General features: G+C 26.6%; 5 protein-coding genes across 5 annotated transcripts; 2 read left to right on the top strand and 3 right to left on the bottom strand.

Annotated features, from left to right (window-relative positions):
• Nucleotides 1–15,372: 15,372 nt before the first annotated feature.
• Nucleotides 15,373–17,155, bottom strand: GGS22DRAFT_174632 (PLP-dependent transferase). Its single transcript, XM_047963128.1, has 3 exons — nucleotides 16,847–17,155; nucleotides 15,570–16,785; nucleotides 15,373–15,498 (listed from the first exon to the last, which is right to left on the bottom strand). Exons 1-3 carry the CDS (start codon nucleotides 16,983–16,985, stop codon nucleotides 15,456–15,458), a joined length of 1,398 nt encoding a protein of 465 aa, XP_047814370.1. The 5' UTR covers nucleotides 16,986–17,155; the 3' UTR covers nucleotides 15,373–15,455.
• An 804-nt stretch (nucleotides 17,156–17,959) lies between these two features.
• GGS22DRAFT_82594 (Aldo/keto reductase) lies at nucleotides 17,960–19,247 on the top strand. The gene is made up of 3 exons (XM_047968205.1): nucleotides 17,960–18,328; nucleotides 18,405–18,425; nucleotides 18,501–19,247. The coding sequence occupies exons 1-3, from the start codon at nucleotides 18,005–18,007 to the stop codon at nucleotides 19,194–19,196; spliced, it is 1,041 nt and encodes a 346-aa protein (XP_047814369.1). The 5' UTR covers nucleotides 17,960–18,004; the 3' UTR covers nucleotides 19,197–19,247.
• Nucleotides 19,248–19,386: 139 nt separating this feature from the next.
• Nucleotides 19,387–20,607, bottom strand: GGS22DRAFT_82590 (MACRO domain-containing protein). Its single transcript, XM_047968204.1, has 2 exons — nucleotides 19,812–20,607; nucleotides 19,387–19,745 (listed from the first exon to the last, which is right to left on the bottom strand). Exons 1-2 carry the CDS (start codon nucleotides 20,447–20,449, stop codon nucleotides 19,577–19,579), a joined length of 807 nt encoding a protein of 268 aa, XP_047814368.1. The 5' UTR covers nucleotides 20,450–20,607; the 3' UTR covers nucleotides 19,387–19,576.
• A 590-nt stretch (nucleotides 20,608–21,197) lies between these two features.
• GGS22DRAFT_174627 (putative maltose permease) lies at nucleotides 21,198–24,667 on the top strand. Its single transcript, XM_047963127.1, has 11 exons — nucleotides 21,198–22,042; nucleotides 22,111–22,263; nucleotides 22,401–22,531; nucleotides 22,753–22,757; nucleotides 22,861–22,926; nucleotides 22,991–23,371; nucleotides 23,429–23,690; nucleotides 23,859–23,970; nucleotides 24,023–24,032; nucleotides 24,097–24,251; nucleotides 24,308–24,667. Exons 1-11 carry the CDS (start codon nucleotides 21,821–21,823, stop codon nucleotides 24,443–24,445), a joined length of 1,635 nt encoding a protein of 544 aa, XP_047814367.1. The 5' UTR covers nucleotides 21,198–21,820; the 3' UTR covers nucleotides 24,446–24,667.
• GGS22DRAFT_174614 (FAD/NAD(P)-binding domain-containing protein) lies at nucleotides 24,526–26,344 on the bottom strand. The gene is made up of 4 exons (XM_047963126.1): nucleotides 26,166–26,344; nucleotides 25,646–26,070; nucleotides 25,475–25,587; nucleotides 24,526–25,414 (listed from the first exon to the last, which is right to left on the bottom strand). Exons 1-4 carry the CDS (start codon nucleotides 26,239–26,241, stop codon nucleotides 24,730–24,732), a joined length of 1,299 nt encoding a protein of 432 aa, XP_047814366.1. The 5' UTR covers nucleotides 26,242–26,344; the 3' UTR covers nucleotides 24,526–24,729.
• Between the last annotated feature and the right edge of the window lie 274 nt (nucleotides 26,345–26,618).

The raw sequence follows: 26,618 nt of genomic DNA, 5'->3' as shown, positions 1-26,618 counted from the left end.
TTTAAACGACGAATAATTTTATAAATAATTAAAGTTATATTATAGCGATAATAATAACGATAATGCCGATAATAAAATTAAAAGTAAAAGTAAAAATAACGATAATATTAACGATATTAAAAATCGATTTTTTTTTAAATAATAATGTAAAAAATAACGTGTTTATATATTATAATAATACGTATAATAAGTTTTTTTTTAAAATAAATTCATTAAATTAACTTTAATTTAATTATATATATTAATATTTTTCATTTATATTAAGTAACGCGCGTATTAAAAATATATTAACCGATTTTAAATTATATTAAATTAATTAATATATTATAAATTTTTTATTAAATATTTAACTTAATATAATACTTCATGGGTTAATAACCGGTAAATGGGTAATAAAATTTTTAATTAAATATATATCGTTATATATTTTTATAATAAAAAATTAAAGTTATTTTAAAAATTTATTCGTTAAATTAATAATTGTTATGTAATTTTTCGTGTTTTTTTTATTATTTATGCATTATTTTTTCTTTATTTTTTTGTTTTTTTTATATAAACGATTAAAAAAATTTAATAATATTATATAATTTTAATTATTTAATAATATTATTTGCCGATTAATAAGTTTAATTTAAAAGTTTTCGCTTTTTTAAGTTTTCGCTTTATGGTTTAAAAGTTTAATTATTTTAAATATAATTTAATTAATTTAAGTATAACGCGGTATATTAAAAAGTTTAAAAACGAATTATTAAGTTTTAATTAATTAAAAAGTTTTTAATTATTATTTTTTTTAAAATAAGTTAATTAAGTTCCGTTATTAAATTTAATTAAAATTAATTTTTTTTTAAATTATATATAACATTTATTCGAATTAAGTTTAATTTTAATTAACTTAATTTTTTTCATTAATTATTAAAATTAAATTAATTAAAATAAACGATTTAATTAATGAAAAAAAAACTTTTAAATTAATAAAAAGTTTTAATTAATTAAAAAATTAAGAAAAAATATATTAAGTTTATATTTAAAAAAATGGTTCGTAAAGAAATAATTATATTTTATTAATTAATAAAACGCATTATTTTATATTAAACACGTTATTTACCATTTAAATAAAATTATAATAATCGTAATTTTTTATTTAATTATTATATAAGTTATAAAATTTTTCGTTTTATTAAATTTTTATTCGTAAAATTTTTATTTATAAAATTATTACGGTTTATTATATTCGTAATTAAACTTTTACCATTATTTTAACTTTTATATAACGAAATTAACTTTAATTTAATTTCCACGTTTATTTTAATAAAATAAAACTTTCGAAATTAATTAAAAATTTTATTATTATTATTATATTCGCGTTTTAAATTTAACGGTTTAATTCGTTTTTTTAAAAGTTTATTATTTAAATTATATTAATTATAAATATTATCGAATATTACGTCGTAAAATTTAGAATTAAAAAAATTAATAAAAACATTATTATTATTATTATTATCGTCGTTATCGTCGATATTGTTAACATTATTATTAAACCGAAAACGTTTTATATTTTTTCGGTTCGCACGAATCCCGGTCCGCGGTTTATTAAGAAAATTACCACGAAATTTTTATTTATATTATTTTAATTTATTAATACCATTATTATTAAAAAGTAAAAGTGTAATAATTTAACGATTTATATTATTAATATTAAAAAATAATATAATAACGTTATTAAAAAAAAACCATGTAAAATAAACGAAAATATATTTAACGAAAACTTTATAAAAAAAATTATATTTAATATTTTAAAATTAAACGATTATTTAAAAGTTATTTTCGTTCGATTTTTCCGGAAAATAAATTACATAAATTAATAATAAATACGATTCGAGTATTAATATTTAAAATTATTCGATTTAAAGCGAAAACATTTAAAACTCCGCGGTTTAATAACGGGATTAACGATTAATTACCCGTTAATTTTAATAACGGTTAATTTTTTATAACTCCACCGTTTAATAGCGAAAAATTCGCTCGATAGTTTTATTTTTAATAATTTAATAATAATCGAAAACTTAACGACGGCCGATAATTTAATAATAAAAAGCCGGGATATTAAATTTTATAACGAAAATAATATTATTTCAATTAAAATCGCGATGTAAATTCGTACGAAAAAATATTAAGTTTAAAATATCGTTAAACGAATTATTATATTACGTATTAAAAAAAAAATATTTTTTTATAAAATTAAAATTAAATTAAACCGTTATTATAAAAAGGATAATATAAGTAAAATCGAGTTTAATTAAAACGTTAATAATACGATAAAACTCGTTATAATAAAAAATAATAAGAAAATTTTTTTCGTTATTTTCGTCGTTATTAATATTTTTATCGTTATTGTTTTTTTCGTATTTAAACTTTATGTTACGTTAAAATAATAACATTTAATTAAAAAATATTTAATATTCGAAAAATAATATAATAAAATATAAATTTACATATATATAAAAAACTTATTTCGATTAAAAATAAATAAAAATACTTATTATTCGTATAACTTAAAACATGAAAATAATAACGATTTTCGTATAATATACCATTAAAAAATATATTAATAAAAATTAATTAAAAAAATTTAAATAAAAAAAATTCGTTCGTAATTTTAGTTTTTTTTTTATTTAACGTTTAATAATTTTTAATTATAATATAATAAAAATAATATATTATAAAATAATCGACGTCGTTATTATTAAAAATATATAAGTTAAGTAATAATTTAAATTTAAAATAACCCGGGTAATAAATATTAACACGTTTTAAAAAAACTTTACGTATTTTACTTTTAAAAAGTTTTACGGTTTTATATTTACGTTTCGTTAATATAATTACGTTTCGTATATATATATATAATATTAAAACGATTAAAAGATTTAATAATTATTATAAAAGTTTAAGTTTACGATAATAAAATGCACGGAAAATAACGTTATTTTAACGGAATTCGAAAACATGTAAATGTAAAACCATATTAATTAAATTTAACACGATTTAAATATTATTAAATAAATTAAAAAATATTATTTAATTATTTAAACGTTAAACGCGTTTTTTTAAGTAAATAATTAAAAAAATAATTAATTAATTAATTATAATACTATAATAAATAAATATAAAAATAATAACCATTTATTAATTAATATTAAAATATTAATATAATGTAATTATTTCTTTTTTATTCGAATAATTTCTTTATTTTAAATTTAATAATAAAATTACATATATAACGTATTAAATAAATATTAATATTTAACTCGAATTTAAGTTTTTTTACGTTAATTTAAATTTTAATTTTTATAAACATTTAAACGTTTATTTTTTCGAGGATTTAAACGAGTTATTAATTTATTAAAATTATATTTATTAAAAATATCCATTAAAAATTAATTAACTTTTCGCTTTTAAGTGTTAATTTTTATTAAACTTTAAAGTTTAAAATTAATTATAATTTTATTTTTAACGTTATATATTATAATAAGTTCGTTATTAAATATTTAGCTCGTTATTTTATAACCATTTTATACGGTTAATTTTCGATAAATTCATGCTTTTTATATAATCGATTTTACATTAAATAACAAATTAAATAAATTAAATAAATTAAGTTTTATAAATAAAACGTTATATTATAATTAACGGGGAATTAAATCGATCGGCTTTTATTTTATTATTATTTCGTTATATTATCGTATATTTAATTAATTTATAATTAAATAAAATTTATTTAAAAATTAATTAATTTATTACTCGTTTTATTTTTTATAATTTTAATATCGTTAAAATATAATATTTTTATTTTTTTATTATTTTATTAAATTATAATTTATATATTAATTAATATTTAAGTAAATTTTATTAAAAAAATAATTAACTTATTATTCGTTTTTTTATTTAAGTTTTTAATAATAAAGTTTTTAATTTAAAAAATTTTCTTCGTAATTTACCTTTAATCGTTTATTAAAACGTTAATGTAAATAAAATTAAGGAAAATTAATTTAACATAAATAATATGCGTTTTCAAGGGATATTCGGTAATGGTATTTCTTTTAAAAATATTAATATATAAATAATATATAATAATTTTTTAATATAATTATTATTTTTTTTTTATAATATAATATTTTCGTTTATAATTATAAATAATATTATAATATTATATTCGATAAATTTCGTTACCGTCATTTTTAAGCTTAACGATAACTTTAATTAAATATATTTTACGAATCGCATTTTTTTCCTATAAAAAATATCCCGTATAATAAATGAAAAAGTAAAATATATATTTTCTATTAAAAAATTTTAAAAAAATATATTATTAAAACTTATATTTTATTTAAAAATAATATTAATTCGATTAATTATTTTACATATATTAATTTCATTTTAAATAAAAATTTTATAAAATACTTACGTTATTTTTTTAAATAAATTAATGTAAAAATTAAAAAGCTTACGAAATTATCGATAAAATATTAATAAATGTATACCGTTATTTTTAAAATAATATCCCGTTTTATTCGATTTATTATAAAGATAATTAAATTTATCTTTTATTTATACTTTTTTTTAATTACGTTAAACTTATTTTAAATATTATTAATTATAATATTATTAAATTTAAAAAAACGTTTATTATTTTTAAATAAATCTAAGTTATATTAATAATTATTATAATTAAAATTATTTAAACGTAAATGTTATTATTTTCCATTAATTATAATTTTTTTTCTTTATAAAAAATTAATAAATTTATAACGTTTACTCGTATTTATTAATTCGGCTTTTATAATATAAATTATAATATTATTATTAATAATAAAATTCTTTTTAAAAGTAATTTTTTAGTTTAAGTTTATAAACTTTTTCATAATAATTAATAAATAAAATGGAAAATTATAATTATAATATTATTTTTTATTAAATTCGAGGTTAATATTAAAAATATATTAATAATTAATTTTAAAAAACTTCGAACATTTATTAAGTAATATATAAATAAAATTTTCTTTATATTAATTTTAACGATTTATAATTAATGTAATAAATTAAAAAAATAATTTAAGTTAATATAAATAATAATAAGTAAAAATATAAAATAAACTTTAATTATTAATATAAAAACGTGAAAATTTATAAAATAATTAATTATTAAAAACTTTATAATTAAACTAATATATAATTTAAACGATTTTATTATAATTATTTATTTTTTTATATTATTTTTTTTTTAAATTAAATAATAGTTTTATTTTATTTTACCGCCGTTTTATTTTTTTCGAAATGAATTTACATAACGTTACTTAAAATGTAACTTATTATATAATATGTAATAAATCGTAATATATATATTTATAAAAGTTTTTAATTTAATTTTATAATAATTATTTAAGTACTTAAATATTTAAATATTTACTTAATATAATTTCGGCGTTAAAATATTTAAATATATAAGTATATATATATTTAAGTAAATAAAATTTAACTTAATTATATAAATATTTAATTTTATAATATAAATTATACATTATTTTATATATTAATAACGAAATAACGACCGTTTTACTTATATATTTATTAAAACGTATTTATTATATGGTTAATATTATTATATAAATTAAAAACCGAAAGAAATATTTTATATATATATATTCGTAAATTATTTTAAAGCGGAATTAACATTAAATTTTACCTTAAATTACCCGTTATTCGTTATTAACGAAGATTTTTATTTTTAAAATATAAAACTTTTTTTTAATTACTTAAAAACGGACTTAATGTCGTACCCGGTGTAATAATGGAAAATTTTAAAATCGAAAGTATTTTCCGTAATTTCGTTTACTTTTTTTAAACTATAAAATTTAATTTTTTTTAGTAAATATTTAAGAAATTTACGTTATATTTTAAAAGGTAAACGATAAAAATGTTTAATATAATTTTTATTAAAAATTTAATATTTTTTTAGAAAATTAATAAGTCATTTTAAGCATTTCGGAATCGTAATTTTACGGCGGAGTTTAATAATTTTATTATATTAAAAGTTCGATAATAATTTTAAACGAACGAAATTATCGTAAATATTATTAATCGCATAAATCGAAAAAAAAACGTTTTTTAAAATATTTAATAAAGTGGAAAATTTTTAAGAAATTTATTTAAACTTTTATCGAATATTATTTATATATTTTAATTAGTTTTAAAAATTTTAATTTTTTAATTATTCTTTAAATAATATTAAATTAACACGTTTAACGTATTTTTTTAAATCTTCGTTTAAATTTTTAGCGTTTTTAATTTATTAAAATATAAATATTAAAATAACGTAATAATTATCGAACATGTTTTCGATAGTTAATTTAACTCGTTTATTTATATATTTAATGTTTTTTACGTTTAAAAAAGGTTTTTTTCAGGAAAAAAAAGAATTTAATAATAAAAAGCATTTATTATTACTTATAATAATTGCGAATTTTAAAAATAACGTTTAAAAATATTAAAAAAAAGTTAAATTAATTATTTAACTATATTTTTATAATTTTTTCGAATATAAAGTTATTATTAAAAAAAATGCGAAAATAATGTTTATTATTTTATAAACGAATTATCGTTTTTAATTAAAAATTAAAAAACATAACACGTTTATTTATTTATTTATTTATTTAAGTATTTAAATACTTAAAATAACATTAATTAAAAATTAAATTATATTTAAATAAATAATATTATTCGGTATTATTAATATAAAAAAAAATAAATGTAAAAAAATGTATTATTCGTGTTTTATATAATATTCGAGGTTTAATCGTAATTAAAATTAATTTAAATTTTATAATTATATTCGAATAATATTTTCCCGTTTTATTAAATACGGTATTTATTAAAACGTGTATAAATGTTTTACCCGATTAAGTTTATTTATATATTATAAAATTAAAAAAGGTTAAATATATTAAATATAATTATAATAAACGTTTCGATATTTCGAAAATTACGATTATTTTTAAAAATGATATTATTTATAATAATAATTAATCGAATTAATGATTATTAATTAATAATTACTTAAATATTACTTATATTTACCCTTAAAAATCATTTTTATAATTAAGATTTTTATAAAAGTTATAACCGTGTAATTTTAAACGTTTTCGTACCGTATAATGTTTTTTTTTAATAATTTAACTTTTAAAGTTTAATAAATGTTCGTTATATTTTAATGAGTTTATAAACGGATAAATTATTATTAAGTTTAAGTTTTAACTTAACTTAATATAATATTTAACGATTATTTATTTTTAATATAAATAAATATATTTAAATTTTTTATATTTTCATGTTAAAAGTTTTAATTAAATTTTTAAATTTTATATAAAAGTTTTAATATTAATTTTTATTTTAATATAACACGATAATAAATTAATTTAAACTTATATAAAAAGTAAATTACGTATTAATTTTTAAAATTAAATGTTACTTAAAAATAAATTTTTAAAAATTTTTACGATAAACATGGATTAAATATTAATCGATTAACGTTTTAATAAAACTTAAAAGTTTAAGATATTTAAAAAAATGATATAAATATTAATTACTTATAAAATAATTTATATAAATTATTTAAAATAAACTTAATATACGAATAAATTTTAATACGAATTTAAAATAAATAATTTAATATTTAAATATTATTATAAACTTTATAATGATAATTTAAGAAATGAGAAATTACCCGTCGTAAACGTGTTACGTATATTTTAAAAATAATATAATATGTATAATATTATTTTTTTATTTAAAATAATAAAAATTACGAGATTTTTATAAACTTAATATATTTTTATAATATTTATATATTTTATATTATTTTAATTCGTTTTTAAATTAAAAATAATATAAAAAAGAAAATTATTAATGAAAATAAACGGTAACATTTAATAAAAATATTAAAAAACTTTTTCGACGAATATTAACGTTATTTAAATGTTTTAAGTAATTACGGTAAATAACACTTTTATTCGTTTATTCGTAAGTAATTTACGTTTCCGTTTTTTAAAAAAATAATTTAAAATGTATATTATTAACATTATTTAAAAGTTATATAATAACGTTTAAAAACCAATGTATTTTTATTAAAACCACGGAAAAACATTATTTTTAATTTTAATTATATATAAAGTATAAATAATTATTTAAAGTTTTATTTTACCGGGATAAAAATTTATAACGTTATTAACGTATATTTTCGTAAATTATTATAATATAAAATTTATAAAAGCATTTTATTTTTAAATATCGTTATAATTATATATTTTAATATTATTATAACATTAAAGCTTTATTTTTAATTTACTCGATTTAACCATGGCAGCGAAATTTTTTTTTTAATTTTAATTTAACATAAATTAATAAACTTTACTTAATTTAAAATATATAAACTTAATTTAAATAATAACCTTTTAAAAATTTATAAATAAAGTTATAAAATTAACGATTTTTACTATTAAAAGTTAAGTAAAAATTAAAAAATTAAATAAATATAAAAAGAATTACGAAAAAATGTAATAAATTATTAAATAATACGTGTAAAAAGTTTTAAAAATTCGTGAACGTTTATTAATATAACTTAAAAATACTTTTTATAAATATAAAAAGTTCATTTTTTTAATAAAAATTAAATTATTAATTTAATTACTTTATATACTATTTATATATTTATTATTACACGAAACGTTAATAAATTCGTAAAATAATAAAATAATTATCGCATTAAATATTAACTTAAAAAAAATCATATAATATTTAACTATATTAATTAATTATAATTAAATTTTAATAATCCCGATATATAAAATTAAAGTATAAATATAAAAACGAATCTTAATATTATAACATTTACGAATCGGTTATTTAAGTTATTAAGCGATTACGATTTTAATAATTTTTTAACTTTAAAAATATAATAATTATACGATGAATAATTAAAATAAAATCCGCTTTTAAATATTAATAATTCGGCACGTCCGTACCATACTCGATATATAAAATTAAAGGAATTTTTTTAACAACATATAAAAAAAAAAAAAAAACCCGAATTAACTTTTAATAAAATACCTCGGGATAATATTAAATAGTTTTAAAAAAAATTACGGTAATATAAAAAAACATTAATTATTACGTAAAGAAAATAAAAAATAAAATAAAGTAAAAAAAACTTTTAAAAAACGTAAATTTATTAAAACATATTTAAAATATATAAATTTAAATTAATTTATTAATAAATTTTATTATTATTAATTAATATATAAAAATTTATATATATTACTTTTTTTATATTTAATTTATTATAATAATATTTTTATTAACTTTTTATTTAATATTTAAATAAAGTTTTAATATTAAAAGTAACCACGTAATTATTAAAAATTAATATATTTTAATTAATAATTATTAATTTTTACTTTTAAATTTTAAATTTAATAATAAACTTAAATTAAATTAAACTTTATAATAATTATTAAAATTTATTTAATTAAAAAGTTTCGTTAATTTTTAAGTGTAATTTTATAATATGTTTAAAAAAAAAATTAACTTAAAATTATTATAATATTATAAAAAAAAATTACTTAAAAAGAATATTATACGGGTATTAACGCCGAACTTTTATTAATATTTATTTAAAAATTATTAAACGAAAAAACATATTATTAACGAAATGTATTTTAATTAATTATTAATAATAATATAAACGAAAATAACTTTTTATTTTATTTAACTTTTAAATTTATTATTTTTATTATTTTTTTAAAGTTTTCTTTTTAAAATTCATTTTTATTTCGGTAAATAATTACTTAAACGATATAACGAAATAAAGTTTTAATATTAATAAAATTATATTTTAAACGATAACGTCGTTTAAATTAAATAAAAAGTTTATATTATAAAAAATTATATTAATTATATAATTTTAAATTAAATAATTAAATAAAAATATTCGTAAACGATAATTTACTTAAAATTATAAAAAGTAAATAATTAATAACCGTAAGTTATTAATCGATATAAATCGTATAAAGATTAAATCACGTGACTTATTTACGGTTACGAAGTTTTAATTTTATAACATTAAGTAAATTAAAAATGTTTTATTAAATGTAAAACTTAAATATTTTACGAAAATAATTAAAAATATTTTATATATTATTAAAATTAAAAGTTATAAATTATATTAACTTTATTTTTATATAACACGAATAAATTAATCGTTTAAAATATATATTTTTATAAATGTAAAATTTAAATTACGTTAATATATTTTTTTTAAATTTTAAATAATAAAATAACGGTTAAAACTTTAATTAACTTAATATTAATTTATTAATTTACATTAATTATTAAAAAATTTAATTTAATTTAATTCCATTAAAATTATCGTGGGTTAAATTAATAAATTAATATAATTAATTAATTATAAACATGGTTAAAATGTTACCCCGTTATTAATATTTATTAATAAATTTAATAATAACATTAATAAAATAACGATATAACGAAAGTTATAACGAATAATATATGTGGCGTTAATGAAAATATTTATTTAAAAACGACGAATATTACGACTACGCATTTAATTAAATATTTAAAATTAATTAAAATATACTATTATAATAATTATAATTTTCTTATTATTTTAATATATATAATAATTAATGAAAACGTTTTTATTAATATCGAATATAATTAAAAAAAATATATATTTATTTTATATATTTTTAAATGTAAACATTAAAATAAATTAAATTTTAAAGTTTCGAATAATAAATATAATCGTATACTTAATAATATTTACATTAAAATAAAGCTTTTAAAAAGATTAATTTTTTCGTAAAAATTATTTTATATTAAACATTATATTCGTATCGTAATAATAAAAAATTAAAATTATTATTATATTTAACTTTATTAACTTTATTAACCTTATAAGCTTATATTACGAAAACGTTTTTTTATTATATATTAAATATTTAATAAAAATAATACCTTAAATTATTAAATACGTATTTACTTAAATAATAACTTTTTATTTTTTTTCATTTTTATTTTTTAATATTTACACTTTTATATAATTGAAATAAATTCGTTTTATTAAAACTTAAATTTTATTAAAACGCAATTTTAAATTCGAATTAATATAATAATAACGTCATGGTCCCGGTTTTTTTTAATTAAATATTTTTATATTAAATAACTTTATTAAACTTTTATTAATTTTTAAAAATTTAATCTATTTTAATTAATTACGTTATACGTTTTTTAATAAATTAAGTTATATTTTTTTAAAATTTTATTATAAAAAAGTATTTAAAAATGTTTTTAATTTATAAAATGTATTTTTAATTTATGATTATTAAAACGTATTAAATAATTCGCAAAAATTAAGCAATTTATTTTTATTATTATAATTTCATAAAAAAAGCTTTAAATTTAATGTAATTAATTTTATTAAAATCTTTAAATAAAAAGTTATATTTAAATATAATAATTATATTATTTAATTTATAAATAAAAAATTATATTCGTATATAATTAAAAAATAATTAATAATTATTAAATAATAAAATATTCGAATATATAATTAATTAATTTTATTATATTTATATATAATATAACGTTTTAACGGAATTTAAATTTTAATAAATTAAATCTTTATAAAATAATTACGATATTTATTTATTAAAACGAAACGAATAAAACGAATAATATTTTATTTATAAATTATATACATTAAATTAACGCGTAACTTTAAAATATTCGATAACGTATTTAAAAATAATTTTATTAAATAAATTAAAAAAATAAATCCATATTTACTTTAATATATACTTATTAATTAATATTTAATAAAAGCTTTTAATGTATATTATAATTTATTCCACGAAAAAGTTTAATATATTAAAATTAATTTACTTAATATATCGTTTTAATATAATTAATATAATTAATTCGAACTTTAAAAGCCATTCGTTTATTTTTATATACTTAAACTATTTATTATATATATTTTTTATTTTTATTTTTAACTTATAACCACTTAATTAATGATTTATTATAATAATATTTTATTATTAATGTTTATTAAAAAGTTAAATAAAAAAAGTATTATAAATAAAAAAAGCATTATAAATAAAAAAAGCATTATAAATAAAAAAAATATTATAAATAAAAAAAGTATTATAAATAAAAAAAACATTATAAATAAAAAAAACATTATAAATAAAAAAAGTAAAAACGCATTAAAAATAAACGGGGTTTTAATTTCGAAAATAATTAAAGCTTAAAAATAAACATAATAAATAATATAATTTATATATTAATAAAAGTAAAATAAATAAAAAGTTTTATTTATATATATATCGTATTTTTTATAACGAAAATATTTAAAAACTCCTTACGTAATAATGTTATTATTTTTTAATTTTTAAGTTTCGTTTCGTAATAAAAAATAAAAATAATTATTAATAATAAAAAAAGTAATTTATAAAAACGTAAACTTTTTTAATAATAATAATATTATATAATATTTTTAAATATTTATTATACGAAGATTAATATTAAATATTATTAATATTAAAATACTTAAATATTATTAAATGGTTATATATTATATTATTAAAAATATAATTAATTAAAAAAACATATTAATACATAAAAAAATCATACATAAAAATTAATACGATATTATCGGGCATTTAAAATTTAATATAACTTTAACGTTCATTAAATAAATTATTATTAAATAAAAATATAAAAATCTTTTCGAAAAAAGAAAAAAAAAATTACGAATCTTACGACCTTAAATATTAAAATATTAAATAATTAAAAATTTACGTTTTATACTTAAAAAATATATATATATTATTTACGAATTATTATTTAAAACTAATAATTTAATTAATTAATTATTTAAGTATATATTTAATATAATATTTATAACTTATATTTATTTTAATATTAAAAAATTATTATATTAAATTAAAATTAAATAATTTTATTTTATTAAAAGTTAAGTTATAAAGCGAAATTAAAAAATTAAAAAATAACGGTTCGTAAAATTAAACGAATTTTTATATAATTATATTTAATCGAAAAAAGTCGCGTTAATATATACTTTAAATATAATTACTTATATAAAATAAAGTATTTTTTAAATTTATTATTATTAAAGTAATATTTACTTTCGTTAATATTATATTTATATAATATATATATATTAATTAAACTTTATTACGTTTATATAAAAGTAAAAATATAAAAAAAAAATATAATCGATAATTAATTTTAATAAAAATTTAAAATTAAAACGTAATAATTATTTATAAATTATTATATTAAAATAAAATTATTTACTTAAATACGTAACGCCGTTTATTATTAACGATAACGTTAATTTAAATAAATATATTTAATATTAAACTTAATAATTTTATTATTTCTTTTTTAAAACTTTTTAACGGTTTTATTTAAACCTTCGAAAGAAAATTTTAAAAATAATAACGAAGTTTATAATAATAAAAAACTTCGATTATAAAACGTTTAAAAAATATATAAATTTATATAAAAAGTTATACTTTAAAATATATACTTAAATAATTAACTTAAATAAATATATTTAAGTGAAAATATATTTAATATTAATAAAAAATCCGTTTAATATTAATAAAAAATTCGTTTAATTTTACGTTTTAAAAAACCCGGGAAATAACGACGTTATTACGTAAAAAGCTTTTAAGTTTTAATTATTTTCGTTATAAAAAATATAATATATATATAAATAAAACTTTTTATTTATTTTATTTTTAAAATTAACGGTTAATAAAATTTTTAAAAACTTAACGAGTTAAATTTTAATTTTATAAACTTTTAATTATTAACTTAAAAGAAAACCGAATATTTAATAAGTTATTTAAAAAAATTAACCTTAAAAATAAACTTAAAATAAATATATAAAATAATATATATAAAAATAAAAAATATAAAATTTAATAAATATATAAATATAAAATTAAAATTAAATAAAACTTTTAATACTTATAAAATAAATAAATAAATAATTAAAAAAATATACGATATATTACGCCGTAATTTAACATTTTTATAATAAATTAAAAGCTTTAATTTATTTATATTTACGTTTTTAATTAATTAAATTATATTTACATTTAAGTTTTTTAACGATTTAACTTTAATTATTACGAAACGAAATTAAAAAATTAAAAAATAATAACGTTATTACGCGAAAAGTTTTTAACATTTTCGTTATAAAAAACACGGTATATATATAAGTAAAATTTTTTATTTATTTTATTTTTAAAATTAACGGTTAATAAAACTTTTAAAAACTTAACGAACCGAATTTTAATTTTATAAACTTTTAATTATTAATTTAAAGAAAAATTAATATTTAATATTAATAAATTAAATATTATAAAATTTTTTTAAATTTCCTTTTTTTTCGCCGTTTATTAATTTATTAATTTCCGGTAATAAACTTTTTTAATAATAATATTATTATTTAAAAATTTAAAAATATTTATTAATTATAATAATTACGGAAAAACGTATAATAATAATTATAAATTTTTAAGTTATTTATTATAAAATATTAATATAAAAAAATACGTAATTAATTAATTAAAAAAGTTTAATATATTTAATATTTTAACGGTTTAAAATATTTCGCGTATTATTATTAAAAATATAAATAAATTAATTACGATAAAACGTATATTAAAAAAAAAATTAAAATTCTCGACGTAATTAATAAAAATAATTACTTTTATTTTACTTTTTACGTGTTTTAAATAAAAAATAAAAAAGCTTATTTTTATATATTAATTATTATATATATTTATTAAAATTTTATAAATATATATTAAAATGTATATTTTAATTTTTAAAATCGTTTTTAATTTTATAAATTATATTTAAAAAAGCTTAAGTTTTTTAATAACGAAACGCGATTTATTTAATATTATAATATTATAACTTTAATGTTTATAAATACCTTAAAGTTAAAATGTAACGCGTTAAATTATTAAATAACCTTTACCCCCCCGGGAATTATAATGCGTTTTTATTATTTTATTAATTTTAATAAACTTAACTTTTTAAATCGTTAATTAAATACTTAATATTTAATATTTATATAAACTTTTAATTAACTTAAATTATTTTAATTAAATAATTAAATTATTTATAAAATTATTCACGATTTTAACTAATTAAAAATAAAAATAAAAAATTGCTAATAACTTCAAATATTCGACAGCGACTTATTAACTTGTGATTAACTTCCAAAATGTAAATATCTATAAGTACTCGGTACCTATGAATGCGTTGATTGGTTTAAATTATAGTGGAATCTGCCCCATAATCGGGATCCATTTTCGCAGACTGGTTCATATTAGCCCTGGAAATTCATGCTAGGGTCACAATCACATACCCATAAATAAATATTGACTCACTGTTCATGCTCCCATCCAATATCCTCACCCTTCCCTACTCTCTCACAGAGCTCGAGGAGCATCCGGCCTGCCCATTCAAAATCTTGAATATCAAGATAAACCTGTGCGCTTATCCTAGCCCACAAACGGCCGCTGTGTGAGAACAAAGGGATGAATGTCTTGTAATCGGATATCATCGTCTCCATCATCCATTCCGGGGCCCTCGCTGCCTCTCCGGGTCTCAAAGGCAAAGCAACGTTCGTGGTCGCGCATCTCGACATTGATGCGGACTTATTATCTAGAACATCTGTTCCGAGAATAGATGCTACCTTCTTACCCCCTTCCCTTGCTAGTGTTTGGGTATATTCTATTATCCTGGGCTCGCCGCCGAGGATCCGCCGTCGCCATTCGATTGCATCCTTTACGCAAAGATAGGCGCTCGTGTCCAGTGTGCCGACAAATTGAAAATTGTTGATAAAGGCACTCTTATTTTGCTTCGGCATTGGGTTAAACCTCCTGCCCGTTTCTGATTTGGGGATGTACCCATGAGAAGTCGGTAGCGACGACGTTATTATCGCCTGATTTCGCAACGGGACGTAGAGGACGGCGCAACTCCTAGGTACGTAAAGCCACTTATGACAATTTGAGACGAAGAAATCAGGATCAAGTGCTTTCAGATCGATATCGATCATCCCGACCCCCTGCGCCCCGTCGATTAGACTCAGTATCCCGGCTTCTCTGCAGATTTCCGTAATCCGTTCGAAGGGTAGGCGCACAGAAGGGAGGCTCGATACCGTGTCGAATAAGCAAACTCTCGTGCGTTTCATAGATTTAGCAGAAGCCTCTATCGCATCCCTGAGGGCGGCAATGACTTCGTCGTCCTCGAGCGGGTACCTTAACCGTATTTCCCGCGCCGAGACGCGGTTCTGACTCGAATCTACCATATAGTCGATAGTTTTACCGCATGCTCCGTATATGGTGCTGAAGTATAGGATCTCATCCTTCGAATCCTCGTTCCAGGTAATATTCCGTAAAACGGTGTTCACTCCAACAGAAGCGTTTGGAACAAGCACTACCGTGTCCGTAGGGGCGTTGAGTAGTTCCGCCACGGCTTCCCGAGATTCGTTCAGAAAATCGGGAGCTTGATAGCGGATGAACTGATCAGGCATTGCTTCAGCCAGATCCTGAAACTGGCAGAGCTTCTTTCTGATCGCACTGGGGCTTGCCCCGAAAGAGGCTATCAGTTACTTATTAGAAATGTGCCAACTATGTAGGTATAAGATGGATACCTCTCTTACCATGATTTAAATTGCGATATTCCGGATCAAAGTCAAAATGTTGAAGCGCTCTCTGACCAAATGCTGCCGAAATGCCGCTCTTTCCCAACACATCGCCCCTTGTGTTGGGTGGGTTAGAGCTCTGATTGTAGGACCCCATTCCGAAGTTGTATAAATATGACGAACGGTAAGTGTTTTTCTTATGAAAAAGCACCTACTGGGTCGGCATTTCTAGCAATTACAACTCTGAAAAATAACAAATATCCATATCATGGATGAGGAATTATAGTTAGGTAGGTACTTAACCTGGTATGTACCTACCAGTTGTCCTTATATACTTACCTACCTAGGTATGTAATTAGCGCTATCAGCCACTATCAAGCTTTCAACGTAGCTACAGCCCTGGAGGTTCGTGTCTGTTAGTCATATCGGACTACAGAAGGCCCCACACCAACAAGGACGGAAGGGCGCGAAAACGATCCTATATGCCATATCATATTCCGATATCGAATAATACCACTCCGGTCACGGATTATTACCCCGGTACATAGCACTTCAAAGCATCTAGGCGTATATAAAATTTCGGATTCAGCGAAGAGCTTCCGTCGCCTTAGGTACTAGGTATGTAGATAGGTACCTAATACCTACATACTTACATAGTGCCTGCCTACATATGTAGTATATACCTCCTAGGAAGTATCAGTATACTAGTGCTGGCTACACTAATATACCTAGAGAGGTAGGTACCTACCTAGGTAAGCAAGACCACCGACCTCTCTATTGGTAAATAATAGAGTACCTATCCAATCGGTAAAAAGGATTTTATTTTTGTAAGTATAATTGAACATCTTTTTTTTTGTTTCCTATTTTTCTTCTTTTCTTTCTTTCTTTCACGGTTTTGTGTTGACGAGTTCAATAAGAGGTTATCGTTACCCCTGAATCATCTTACCCCCCTTTCCAACCCCTTTTGCATCAACAGGTTAGCGGGTCTTCCCCGCTCGGCACTGCTGCTGGCGATTGGTGTCTTGAGTCTTGATTTAATGTAGGTAGGTACGTACTATGCGGGGAGACAGTGTAATAGTGCTGGGTATATTAGCCATGATTACCCCGAATCCTACAATTCACACTTCGTCGTGTACCAGATAAGAATTTGGGGATCGCTGAACTAATTCGTGCACAATGATGGAGCAAGCAAAACCGCGAATAATCTTAGGTCTCATGGTCATTGGACCTGAGGGGAGCCCAGGGGCACGCATGACAAGTCTCGATGATTTCAAACAAGCCCTCGAGATCTTCCAAGACCGCGGGTACAATGAGCTGGATACAGCGCGTGTTTATATCGGTGGCGAGCAGGAGTCATTCACGAGACAAGCTGGTTGGAGGGAAAGAGGTTTATCTATAGGGACGAAAATATGGCCGCTCCCCGCAGGATCTCACCGGCCAGAGACATTGAAAAAGACTTTCGAGACCAGTTTGAAGGAGCTCGGGACGGACTCGGTAGACGTACGTATCCGATTAAGGGGAGGAGTTACTCCCGTAACTGGAAGACACGCGAATGGCGAGACTGATGCGAGTATAGATCCTTTACCTTCACTCTCCGGTAACGAGAAACCCTTAATATGGTATAGACTGCAAAGCACGGGTGGCGCACTAACTAGACAACCCTTTTACCTAGGACCGCTCAGTCCCATTCTCTACCACGCTCGCTGCCATTGACGAGCTCCACAAGGCTGGAAAGTTCTCGAGACTTGGTTTAAGCAACTACACCTCTTTCGAGGTTGCCGAAATCGTCATGACATGCCAGCACAACGGTTGGGTACGACCCACCATCTACCAAGCAATCTACAACTGTTTATTTAGGACGATTGAAGCCGAGTTGATTCCAACGTGCCGCCGATACGGCATAGCTGTCGATGTCTACAGCCCGACAGGAGGTGGTTTCCTCTTAGGTAAGATAACCTCCAAGGACGATGACCCGAAGGAAGGAAGGTATGCCGCTGGTCCATTTCAGCATCTGACGCGGGGACGGTACTTCCGCGACGGTATCATCGAGGGCGCACGCCTAATTCGCGAAGCTGCTGAAGCACGAAGCCTGAGTCCACTCGAGCTGGCCATGCGCTGGTTAGTGCATCATTCAAAGTTACAGGTCATCAGTGGTCAAGACGGGATTGTGATCGGGTTCTCCAACTTGCAACAGCTTAAAGATAACCTAGACTACCTCGAGAGGGGGCCCCTAGACAAAGAGACGCTCGAGGAGTTAGAAAAGGCCTGGCAGCTGTCTAAAGGAGACATGGAGGAATATTGGCAACTCCCGATGGTGTACACATACGATACCAAAGACGTCCTGTTCGGACGGGAGAGCAATTGGTGAATACGAGGTCTATCATCGATCTTCCAGTGATAAATTAGAATCTGGTGTTTATCAAACCACTCATGTGAAAAACTGCATGTTTTAATTGGCGTAGGTCTATTTAAGAGAAGCCCACTCTAAGCCACCATATCATGTCGAGTTAACGTTGAGGGTAATCGTGTGGCTCGACGAAAAGTCAACCTAATCTTATAAAATGTCCCTTATAGTGAGATGAGACTCGGCGGACTACCATGATCATGTCGTCAGTGAAATGAGCTGCGACGTGTCAGGCTACTTGTTCGTACTGCACATTTACTATTCCCATAACGCCATTGTCCTAACCAGCCGCATAATTCTTTCTCGTATCGTCGTAACTTCATGTTTATTCCAGGCGAGAAATGTCACTCTCCACTAACCTGGCTCCGTTTCTTCGGTACGTGTCCGGAGTCAGCTGGATCTGTCGTAGGTACGTTGGGCAAATGGCTAGCCTTGACTTCAGCCTCGACCGCCTGTCCCCTAGTGATATTATCTTGGTCCTGCGAGGCTGGAACAGATGGGGGAAAGTGATGACTGTATGACATAGCCTTGGTTAGCGAATTAGGTTATGGGATTTGGGGGGGTTAAGAAAATACATACGGAAGGAGGCTGCTATAGGCCATATAGTCTTTCTTCTCAAAAGTCACAAATATAACTTTATCCAGGCTTTTAGTATCATCGCCATCCATGTACTTTCTCACAGTGTCGCAAGCGACGTGAGCGGCATCTTCGCTCGGGTAGTCGTAGACGCCAGTGCTGATAGCGCTAAAAGCGATAGTCTTCACACCGTTCTGTGTAGCAAGCTCCAAACTTGATAGATAGCAGTTTCTCAGGTCCTTTTCGCTTTCGGTGGCCTGGGTATAGTCGTAGATGGGACCAACAGTGTGTATGACTTTGTTACAAGGAAGATTATATCCGCTCGTGATCTTGGATGAGCCGGTGGGACAACCACCTAAGGTGCGACATTCAGCAAGCAACCCTGGTCCAGCAGCGCGGTGGATTGCTCCATCAACACCACCGCCACCGAGCAGAGAAGTATTTGCAGCATTTACGATGGCATCGACGGATAAGGTGGTGATGTCGCCATGGAATAAGCCGATGCGATCATTATGCACCGGGGATGCGCCTTTGAGAGGGCCGAGCTCTGAGACCTTTAGCTTGTTAAGCTTATAAAGAAGATTCAGAGAGGGGATGTCAGATGCAGAGGTGGGTGCCATTTTGATGGCAGTACGAAACATAGAGATATATTTTCAAAGGTAAAAGTTGAAAAGTCAAAGAATAAATCGATCCGAAACTGCTAAAGCTGTTGTGTACCAGCCTGGTACTTAGGAGGAAGCATGCGAGGAAAGTGACGTCGAACAATAAAAGGAAGCTCCAGCTTCACTTTATCGATAAGAAGGTTTGGGTACATCAATCATGAAACCTGGGCAATCACGAGGGGCTAACTTTAAAACAAAATTGTACCTGACAGGTACACTGTATTCCCCGCTAAACCCCCTATAAAGACGAGGGACTAAGCGGGGCTGTTCAGCCTGCGAAGGTTCGGGCTAAAAATTTGGCCAGAGAATGTCTTCTTACCGTGTGGTGGGTTCTTCAGCCTGAAATAGGCTTAAGTAGAGCTTAAGCTTCTGGAAGTTAATGGATAGCAGCTACTTGAATTTAGCGGATTGATCACTACCACCTGCAGGTTTTGGCTTTATTCACTCACTATAATTGCATCAGTAGGTACCTAGGTACTCACTAAAACCAGGAACTACCCGTCCACCTGGCCTCATAAAGCACTGGCAGCCTCAATGTTATACAATACAACAACCACGATCAATCAATCAATCATCTCCTCTTTCCTGTCATCCCTATCTATCACGAAAACATTCAAATTTAATATGCAAAAGGTATGAAGGTTTTAATATACCAATTATATCTTCAATCACAAGGAGACGATCCTTTTGGCTCACTAGAAGTTCGTGAGAACAATTGAGACATTGCGTTCCATCTTTAAGATCAATCTTCCCCATTCCTAGCCACCTCTATTAACCTTCCAGGCACACAGACGCCGAAATCATTGTCCTTTTATATTTATTATTACAATAATAAATATAATGGCACACAAACAGCATGGATACCTATACCTACCTACCTAGGTGCATACTATTTATGGGAAGAAAACACACAGCGACTTCAGGGAAATGAAGCCTAAAATACGACGAATCAAATAGGACAAGACCTTGGCACAGATCTACCAGAAGCAACTATAACACCCAATATGATCTCGGTCCCCCTCATCCGTCACATGGCGGGGAATGGGGTCGAATTCTCCAAGGTGAGGTTGCAGCAGATTAGCCGGCAATGCTACGTTAGCTATAGCTATAGCGAATGCATGGGGGAAAGGGTAGTCGATCAAGCCTGGAGAGGTCTGCTGAACAATAGAGCAGCAGGGATTTCATATACGGAATCATTTGGCATTTATGGCTACGTTTACGAAAACCTGCACGCTCACGACGGCACATCCAAACCAAGGGCCGAATAATACAGGCTCCCTGTAGCTGTGAGCAGGGTCGCCACTATGCGTAGCACGGAGCTCAAGTCTTAAGTGAAGGTGGGTAGCACTTATGCGAGCGAGGGAGACCTCCAGCACATTCTACTTTCTATCTTTCCAACTTAGAAGCCCTTCACTCGCAATCAAGATGGCATCAGATCAAGAGAAAACCTGGGGGGTAAGGGACCATTGGAAAGCGATGATTGCCATGACTCTGGTATCCCTAAGCTCTTTCCAATATGGTCTTGATTTCGGGATAATTGGTGGTCTTCAGGCCATGGTTCCATTCCTTCAGGTGTGTAGTTATAGTTGTTGTTTCCATGGCCAATCTGTCTAGCACTTTGCTCAAACATCAACTTCAAGGTCTTCGGGAAAAAAGATCCATCGATCCCCCTTGGATATAACATCCAAGCCGACAGGCAACAGCTAATCGCATCTTTGATGGTCCTCGGCGCCTTTGTCTCTTCATCTTCTACAGGTTTCACGGCCAAGTACATTGGTCGAAAGTTATCTCTGGTATGCCTCCCTTTTGGTGCGTCTCGGGGGTGACAACATCTTAATCCAGCAGGTCGACGAGCTTTTGCTTTCGAGATATGTTGGAGAGTTCTAAAAACCCCCGCCAAATAATTAATCGCTGACTCTTGTCGCTGAAGTGGATTGCTTGCATTGGTGTTTTTGTATCCACTGCACTCATGCAAGCTACTACGAATATAGGGGGTCTGTACACTGGAAGACTTATAATAGGTCTTGCTAACGGGCTGTTAATGACACATTCCCAACTTTACGGTATGTGAAAAGCCCCCTCCGGATCTTAATCTATTTATCTTCCTTGTGAGATCGTTTCATATTTCGCCTTTCGACTTCCACATGCAAGCACTGACTCGATAATAGTAAGTAGTCTATTATATCCCCAAAAGCTACAAAAATCGAGTTAGAACGGATGAAAGAACGACGACGGAATAAACTATAGAAATGAAGGGAAACGAGACATAGTTTGATGCAGACCATTCCGCAGAACTCTTTTTGACTCTCAAGATACTAAAATGTTATAGATTCAGGTATGGGCATACAGTGAAGCTTTATTAACACCACAGGTAACTTATTTCTCGCTATAGGAAAGTGTTCCAAGCCGTTACAGAGGATTGGGCATTTCTTTTTTCTCGTATTGGATATCATTCGGTAAGATTTTTTATTCTTATCTACACTATAATATGAACCGATTACCCCTCTAACTCGCTTCTAGGGTCCTTAATTGGTACCATTGTCGATAATTTCGCAGCAAAAATCCCAACCCGAGACGCCTATATAACCCCCTTGGGAATTGTACATGTCGTGCCTGGTATTTTAGCTATCGGGCTCTTCTTTATTCCCGAATCGCCTCGTTGGCTCGCGGCGAGGGGGGATTTCGAAAAGGCTGAGCAGGCTTTACGACGACTTAGACCTCAAGGATGGGCAGTTGGGCAGGAAATAGAGGAAATGCGGACGACACTTGAAGCTGAAGCCCAACTCCAGGCAGGAATCGGATATCTGGACCTTTTCAAGAATCCCATCGATCGTCGTAGAACCACGATTGCTGTGTGCGCATTGACGAGCCAAGCAGCGTCTGGTTCTATGTATGTTATATGTGCGTACTCCTCGTTTTATACTGGTCCCGTTTAATTCGCTGATACTGGTATGTTAGCATACGGAACTTACTTCTTTGAGATGGCAAATGTAGGAAACGCTTTCGAGAATTCGTGCATCCTTACCGGTGTTGGTGTGGCTGCGCTTCTCGCGACCGCCCTTTTGATCACAAAATTTGGGCGTCGACGACTAATGATGCTTGTGGGGTTCTCTCTCTGCGGGATATCTCAGCTGATCATAGCCGTGGTATACACAATACATCCCAACACTCAAAATTCGGGCAAAGCCCTCATTGGGATGAGTGTCCTCTACATATTCGCGTAAGTGATACTGAGCGCTTCGTTGTGCCCTCACTCAATTTTTTTTTCACTTTACCAAGACTACCTCAGTACCTAGTAATCATCGAACCATAACCTAACTACATGATTTGCTTTTTAAAAAACACATGAACTGTTATTTCAGAATCATCGCTAACTCTCATTTCTTAGTTATAATGCCATGGTCGCACCTTATGCATGGTTGTCTGGAGGTGAGCTTTCGTCACAGCGTCTTCGCTCGCACACTTTCGGGCTAGCGACAGGAGTGGGATTCTTCTTCGCTGTAAGTTCTTTTTGTACATAGTCCTCTAGAACGTAGAGCTAATGATTCGTAGTGGCTTACCAGTACGTTTCAACCCTCAGAGCTAACCTTGGAACTCCTAGGATGACTAACATAAAGTCAACCTAGCGTTCACGGCGCCGTATTTCATCAATCCCGACGCGCTCAATTGGGGGCCAAAGTATGGGTATATATGGACCGGTTCATCCCTTGTCGCAGGTACCTGGATCTATTTCTTCCTGCCAGAAGTGAAGGACCGTACTCTTGAGGAGATCGACGAAATGGTGAGGTTCCAAGATGCTGTAAAGATAGCTGAATTCGCTAACCACCGGGAACATAGTTCGAGGCTCGGATCCCTGCTCGAAAATTCCGCAAATATCATTGCACAGGAAGCCATGCTGTCCTCGAGGAGAAAGCTCAGACAGAATGTATCGAAGAGAGGGCTGGAAGTGCTAAGGGAAGAGAAATAAAACTATGAAGAAAAGACGTTGTTGTCTAGTATGATGGATTTGAAAAGAGGGGCTGGGATTTCGATTTCTCTTGGTCTGATTCATGACCTATCCACCCCAGTCCAGGTGAAGCAAATTGACGCAACTATTCTTTTACAATTTATTTATTTTTTTTTTTTATTTTTTTTTATGAAAGGTCGCTGTATATCTGACGTACATCGGATCTACTCAAAATAGCTAGCTACCTAGTCATATACTGCTCAAGGTCGATAAAATCTATATGAAAATAGGGCAACATGGAAAGAGAAGTGACCTATGCCTTGAGAAGTTCCTTTACGATGTCTTCGTATGACTCCTCCGCGTTTTTCTCCGCATCAAAATCGAAGATCCAATCCTGACGAGGGAACTGAATACTCTCAGGGTTCTTCTTGACCTTTTCCCAATCGGTTTTATGCCACATATCTCGTGTGCTTTCGCCGGTCTTCTGGGTTTCGCGCACACGATCGTATCTAATCTTCTCGTGTGCCCTGACCGAGACAGGAACATTATCCTTTCCACCGCGGCGCAGACATACAGCAATGACCACACCGTCCTCGAGTGCCTGTGTAGCACCTTGCGCACTTGTAGGTAGGAACGGATGTGCCGAGTCACCAAGAAGGACAATCCTCCCTGACGGGCTGACCCAGGTAGGCAACGGATCTCTATAAACCAGTTTCCAGTCGACGAGCATTTCTTCGGGTGTCTTGGAAATGATCTGAGTGCATAGCGGATCCCAATCCTTTATTGCCTCTTTCACTTCCGAGAGCTTGCCCGGAAAACTCCAAGACTCGTCGATGTCATGTTCGTCGGGGTGCGTCAAGACCCAGCAGCAATCGGAGCCATTCTTGATGGTGCTAAACAAAAAGTGCATATCTGGCCCTATCCAGCCGTTAAAAGTATCGCCGTTGTTGCAGAATTGCGCGGTCTTCGGGTCTGCGAGCATGTCCTTGTTTGGGAACCTGAACATCGAATTTTAGCTGTCGGCGCATTCAATCATAAAAGGCAGAACTATGTAATACCATGCCCTCCAAACAGCGTACCCACTACTCTTTGGTCTATCTTCATATCCCAGTACGACTTTCCGAGCTTTGGAACGTACGCCGTCCGACGCGATCACCACATCGGCGGCAATCTTCTGGCGTGGTAAGCTAACAACAGCGATTAGAATCGACGACAATAATATGACAGACCTTTTCACCACTTTCCAGCACTATTCCAGCTTCTTTGTCGTTCTCGAAGTATTTCTCAATCTTATTTCCCAGATGAATCGGTATGGCCAGGTCGTCTTTGGCGTAGTTGAAAACTACTTCGTGCAGCTCTCCTCGGTGTCCATTGAAATTCGGGGCATCCACCGCGTATTCGGGCGTTTTCTGATTAATGACAATCTCGCCAGTGTCATACTTGTGGATATTGAAGCCATACTTTCTCAAGTCGATACTCAGGGGTCGCATTCGTCGGACGACCTCGCCATCCGACCAGCGATAGAATATTCTTCCCGCATTCGGTCCAAACGAGATGATATCACCTAGGGTCTTGAGTTCTGGGAAGGCTTCGTGTATCTCGACATCGTGTCCTTGGCGGTGGCATTCTATCGCTGCTCCTAACCCGCCGAATCCTAATAATAGGGGAAAAAGGGGAAATAATGTCAGACTTATCAACCCCTTACAAGGTAGCTTTAGAAGCTCTCTGTAATATGTATGGCGTACGTACCGGCTCCAACCACTAGAACTTTCACGCCCGTCTTAGTTCGCCCTGTTGCACCATTGGTGTGACCATGAGTTGACATCTTGATGATACAATGCAAAGAATTTCCCGAGGCGTGTCAAGATTGTATGGAGAGTCCCCTCGCTACAGGAAGCTTAGGAATTCCCCCAAGTTGCGACTGGATGATCAAACTACTTAGGAGAATAGTGATGACCAATAGGGTCTTGACTCAATCGACGTTTAAATATGCCGGTTGCATCCAAGACTACTAGGGAGACAACTCCATCCCTCCAACACGCGATGCGGGGGCGGGGACAGATTACATGGGAGCCCCCCTCCAATATTGACCCAAGTTGGTAAAGGGCTGACCCTTTCCAGCCGCTGTCCCCTAGCCTGGGCAAAGGTGACGAAGGAGGGAATATCGGCTCGAGACCGTTGGATAGTTTGCCCGGGCATCGT

This window comes from Annulohypoxylon maeteangense, assembly GCF_022496945.1.
Source record: "Annulohypoxylon maeteangense strain CBS 123835 unplaced genomic scaffold GGS22scaffold_25, whole genome shotgun sequence".
Classification (NCBI taxonomy): Eukaryota; Fungi; Ascomycota; class Sordariomycetes; order Xylariales; family Hypoxylaceae; genus Annulohypoxylon; species Annulohypoxylon maeteangense.
The sequence above is the reverse complement of the archived record's forward strand: the minus strand, read 5'-3'. Positions and strand labels throughout refer to the sequence as shown.

Coding starts and splice junctions, on each gene's coding strand:
- GGS22DRAFT_174632 (XM_047963128.1), bottom strand. CDS start 16,985: ATGGGGTCCTACAATCAGAGCTCTAACCCACCCAACACAAGGGGCGAT. Junction 16,786..16,846: donor ATATCGCAATTTAAATCATG/GTAAGAGAGGTA, acceptor AGTAACTGATAG/CCTCTTTCGGGGCAAGCCCC. Junction 15,499..15,569: donor ATTGGATGGGAGCATGAACA/GTGAGTCAATAT, acceptor AATATGAACCAG/TCTGCGAAAATGGATCCCGA.
- GGS22DRAFT_82594 (XM_047968205.1), top strand. CDS start 18,005: ATGATGGAGCAAGCAAAACCGCGAATAATCTTAGGTCTCATGGTCATT. Junction 18,329..18,404: donor TCGGGACGGACTCGGTAGAC/GTACGTATCCGA, acceptor ATGCGAGTATAG/ATCCTTTACCTTCACTCTCC. Junction 18,426..18,500: donor TCCTTTACCTTCACTCTCCG/GTAACGAGAAAC, acceptor CCTTTTACCTAG/GACCGCTCAGTCCCATTCTC.
- GGS22DRAFT_82590 (XM_047968204.1), bottom strand. CDS start 20,449: ATGTTTCGTACTGCCATCAAAATGGCACCCACCTCTGCATCTGACATC. Junction 19,746..19,811: donor GCCTATAGCAGCCTCCTTCC/GTATGTATTTTC, acceptor TATGTCATACAG/TCATCACTTTCCCCCATCTG.
- GGS22DRAFT_174627 (XM_047963127.1), top strand. CDS start 21,821: ATGCGAGCGAGGGAGACCTCCAGCACATTCTACTTTCTATCTTTCCAA. Junction 22,264..22,400: donor TTGGTCGAAAGTTATCTCTG/GTATGCCTCCCT, acceptor TTGTCGCTGAAG/TGGATTGCTTGCATTGGTGT. Junction 22,927..22,990: donor CTCGTATTGGATATCATTCG/GTAAGATTTTTT, acceptor ACTCGCTTCTAG/GGTCCTTAATTGGTACCATT.
- GGS22DRAFT_174614 (XM_047963126.1), bottom strand. CDS start 26,241: ATGTCAACTCATGGTCACACCAATGGTGCAACAGGGCGAACTAAGACG. Junction 26,071..26,165: donor AGTTCTAGTGGTTGGAGCCG/GTACGTACGCCA, acceptor CCCTATTATTAG/GATTCGGCGGGTTAGGAGCA. Junction 25,415..25,474: donor TACGCTGTTTGGAGGGCATG/GTATTACATAGT, acceptor TTCGATGTTCAG/GTTCCCAAACAAGGACATGC.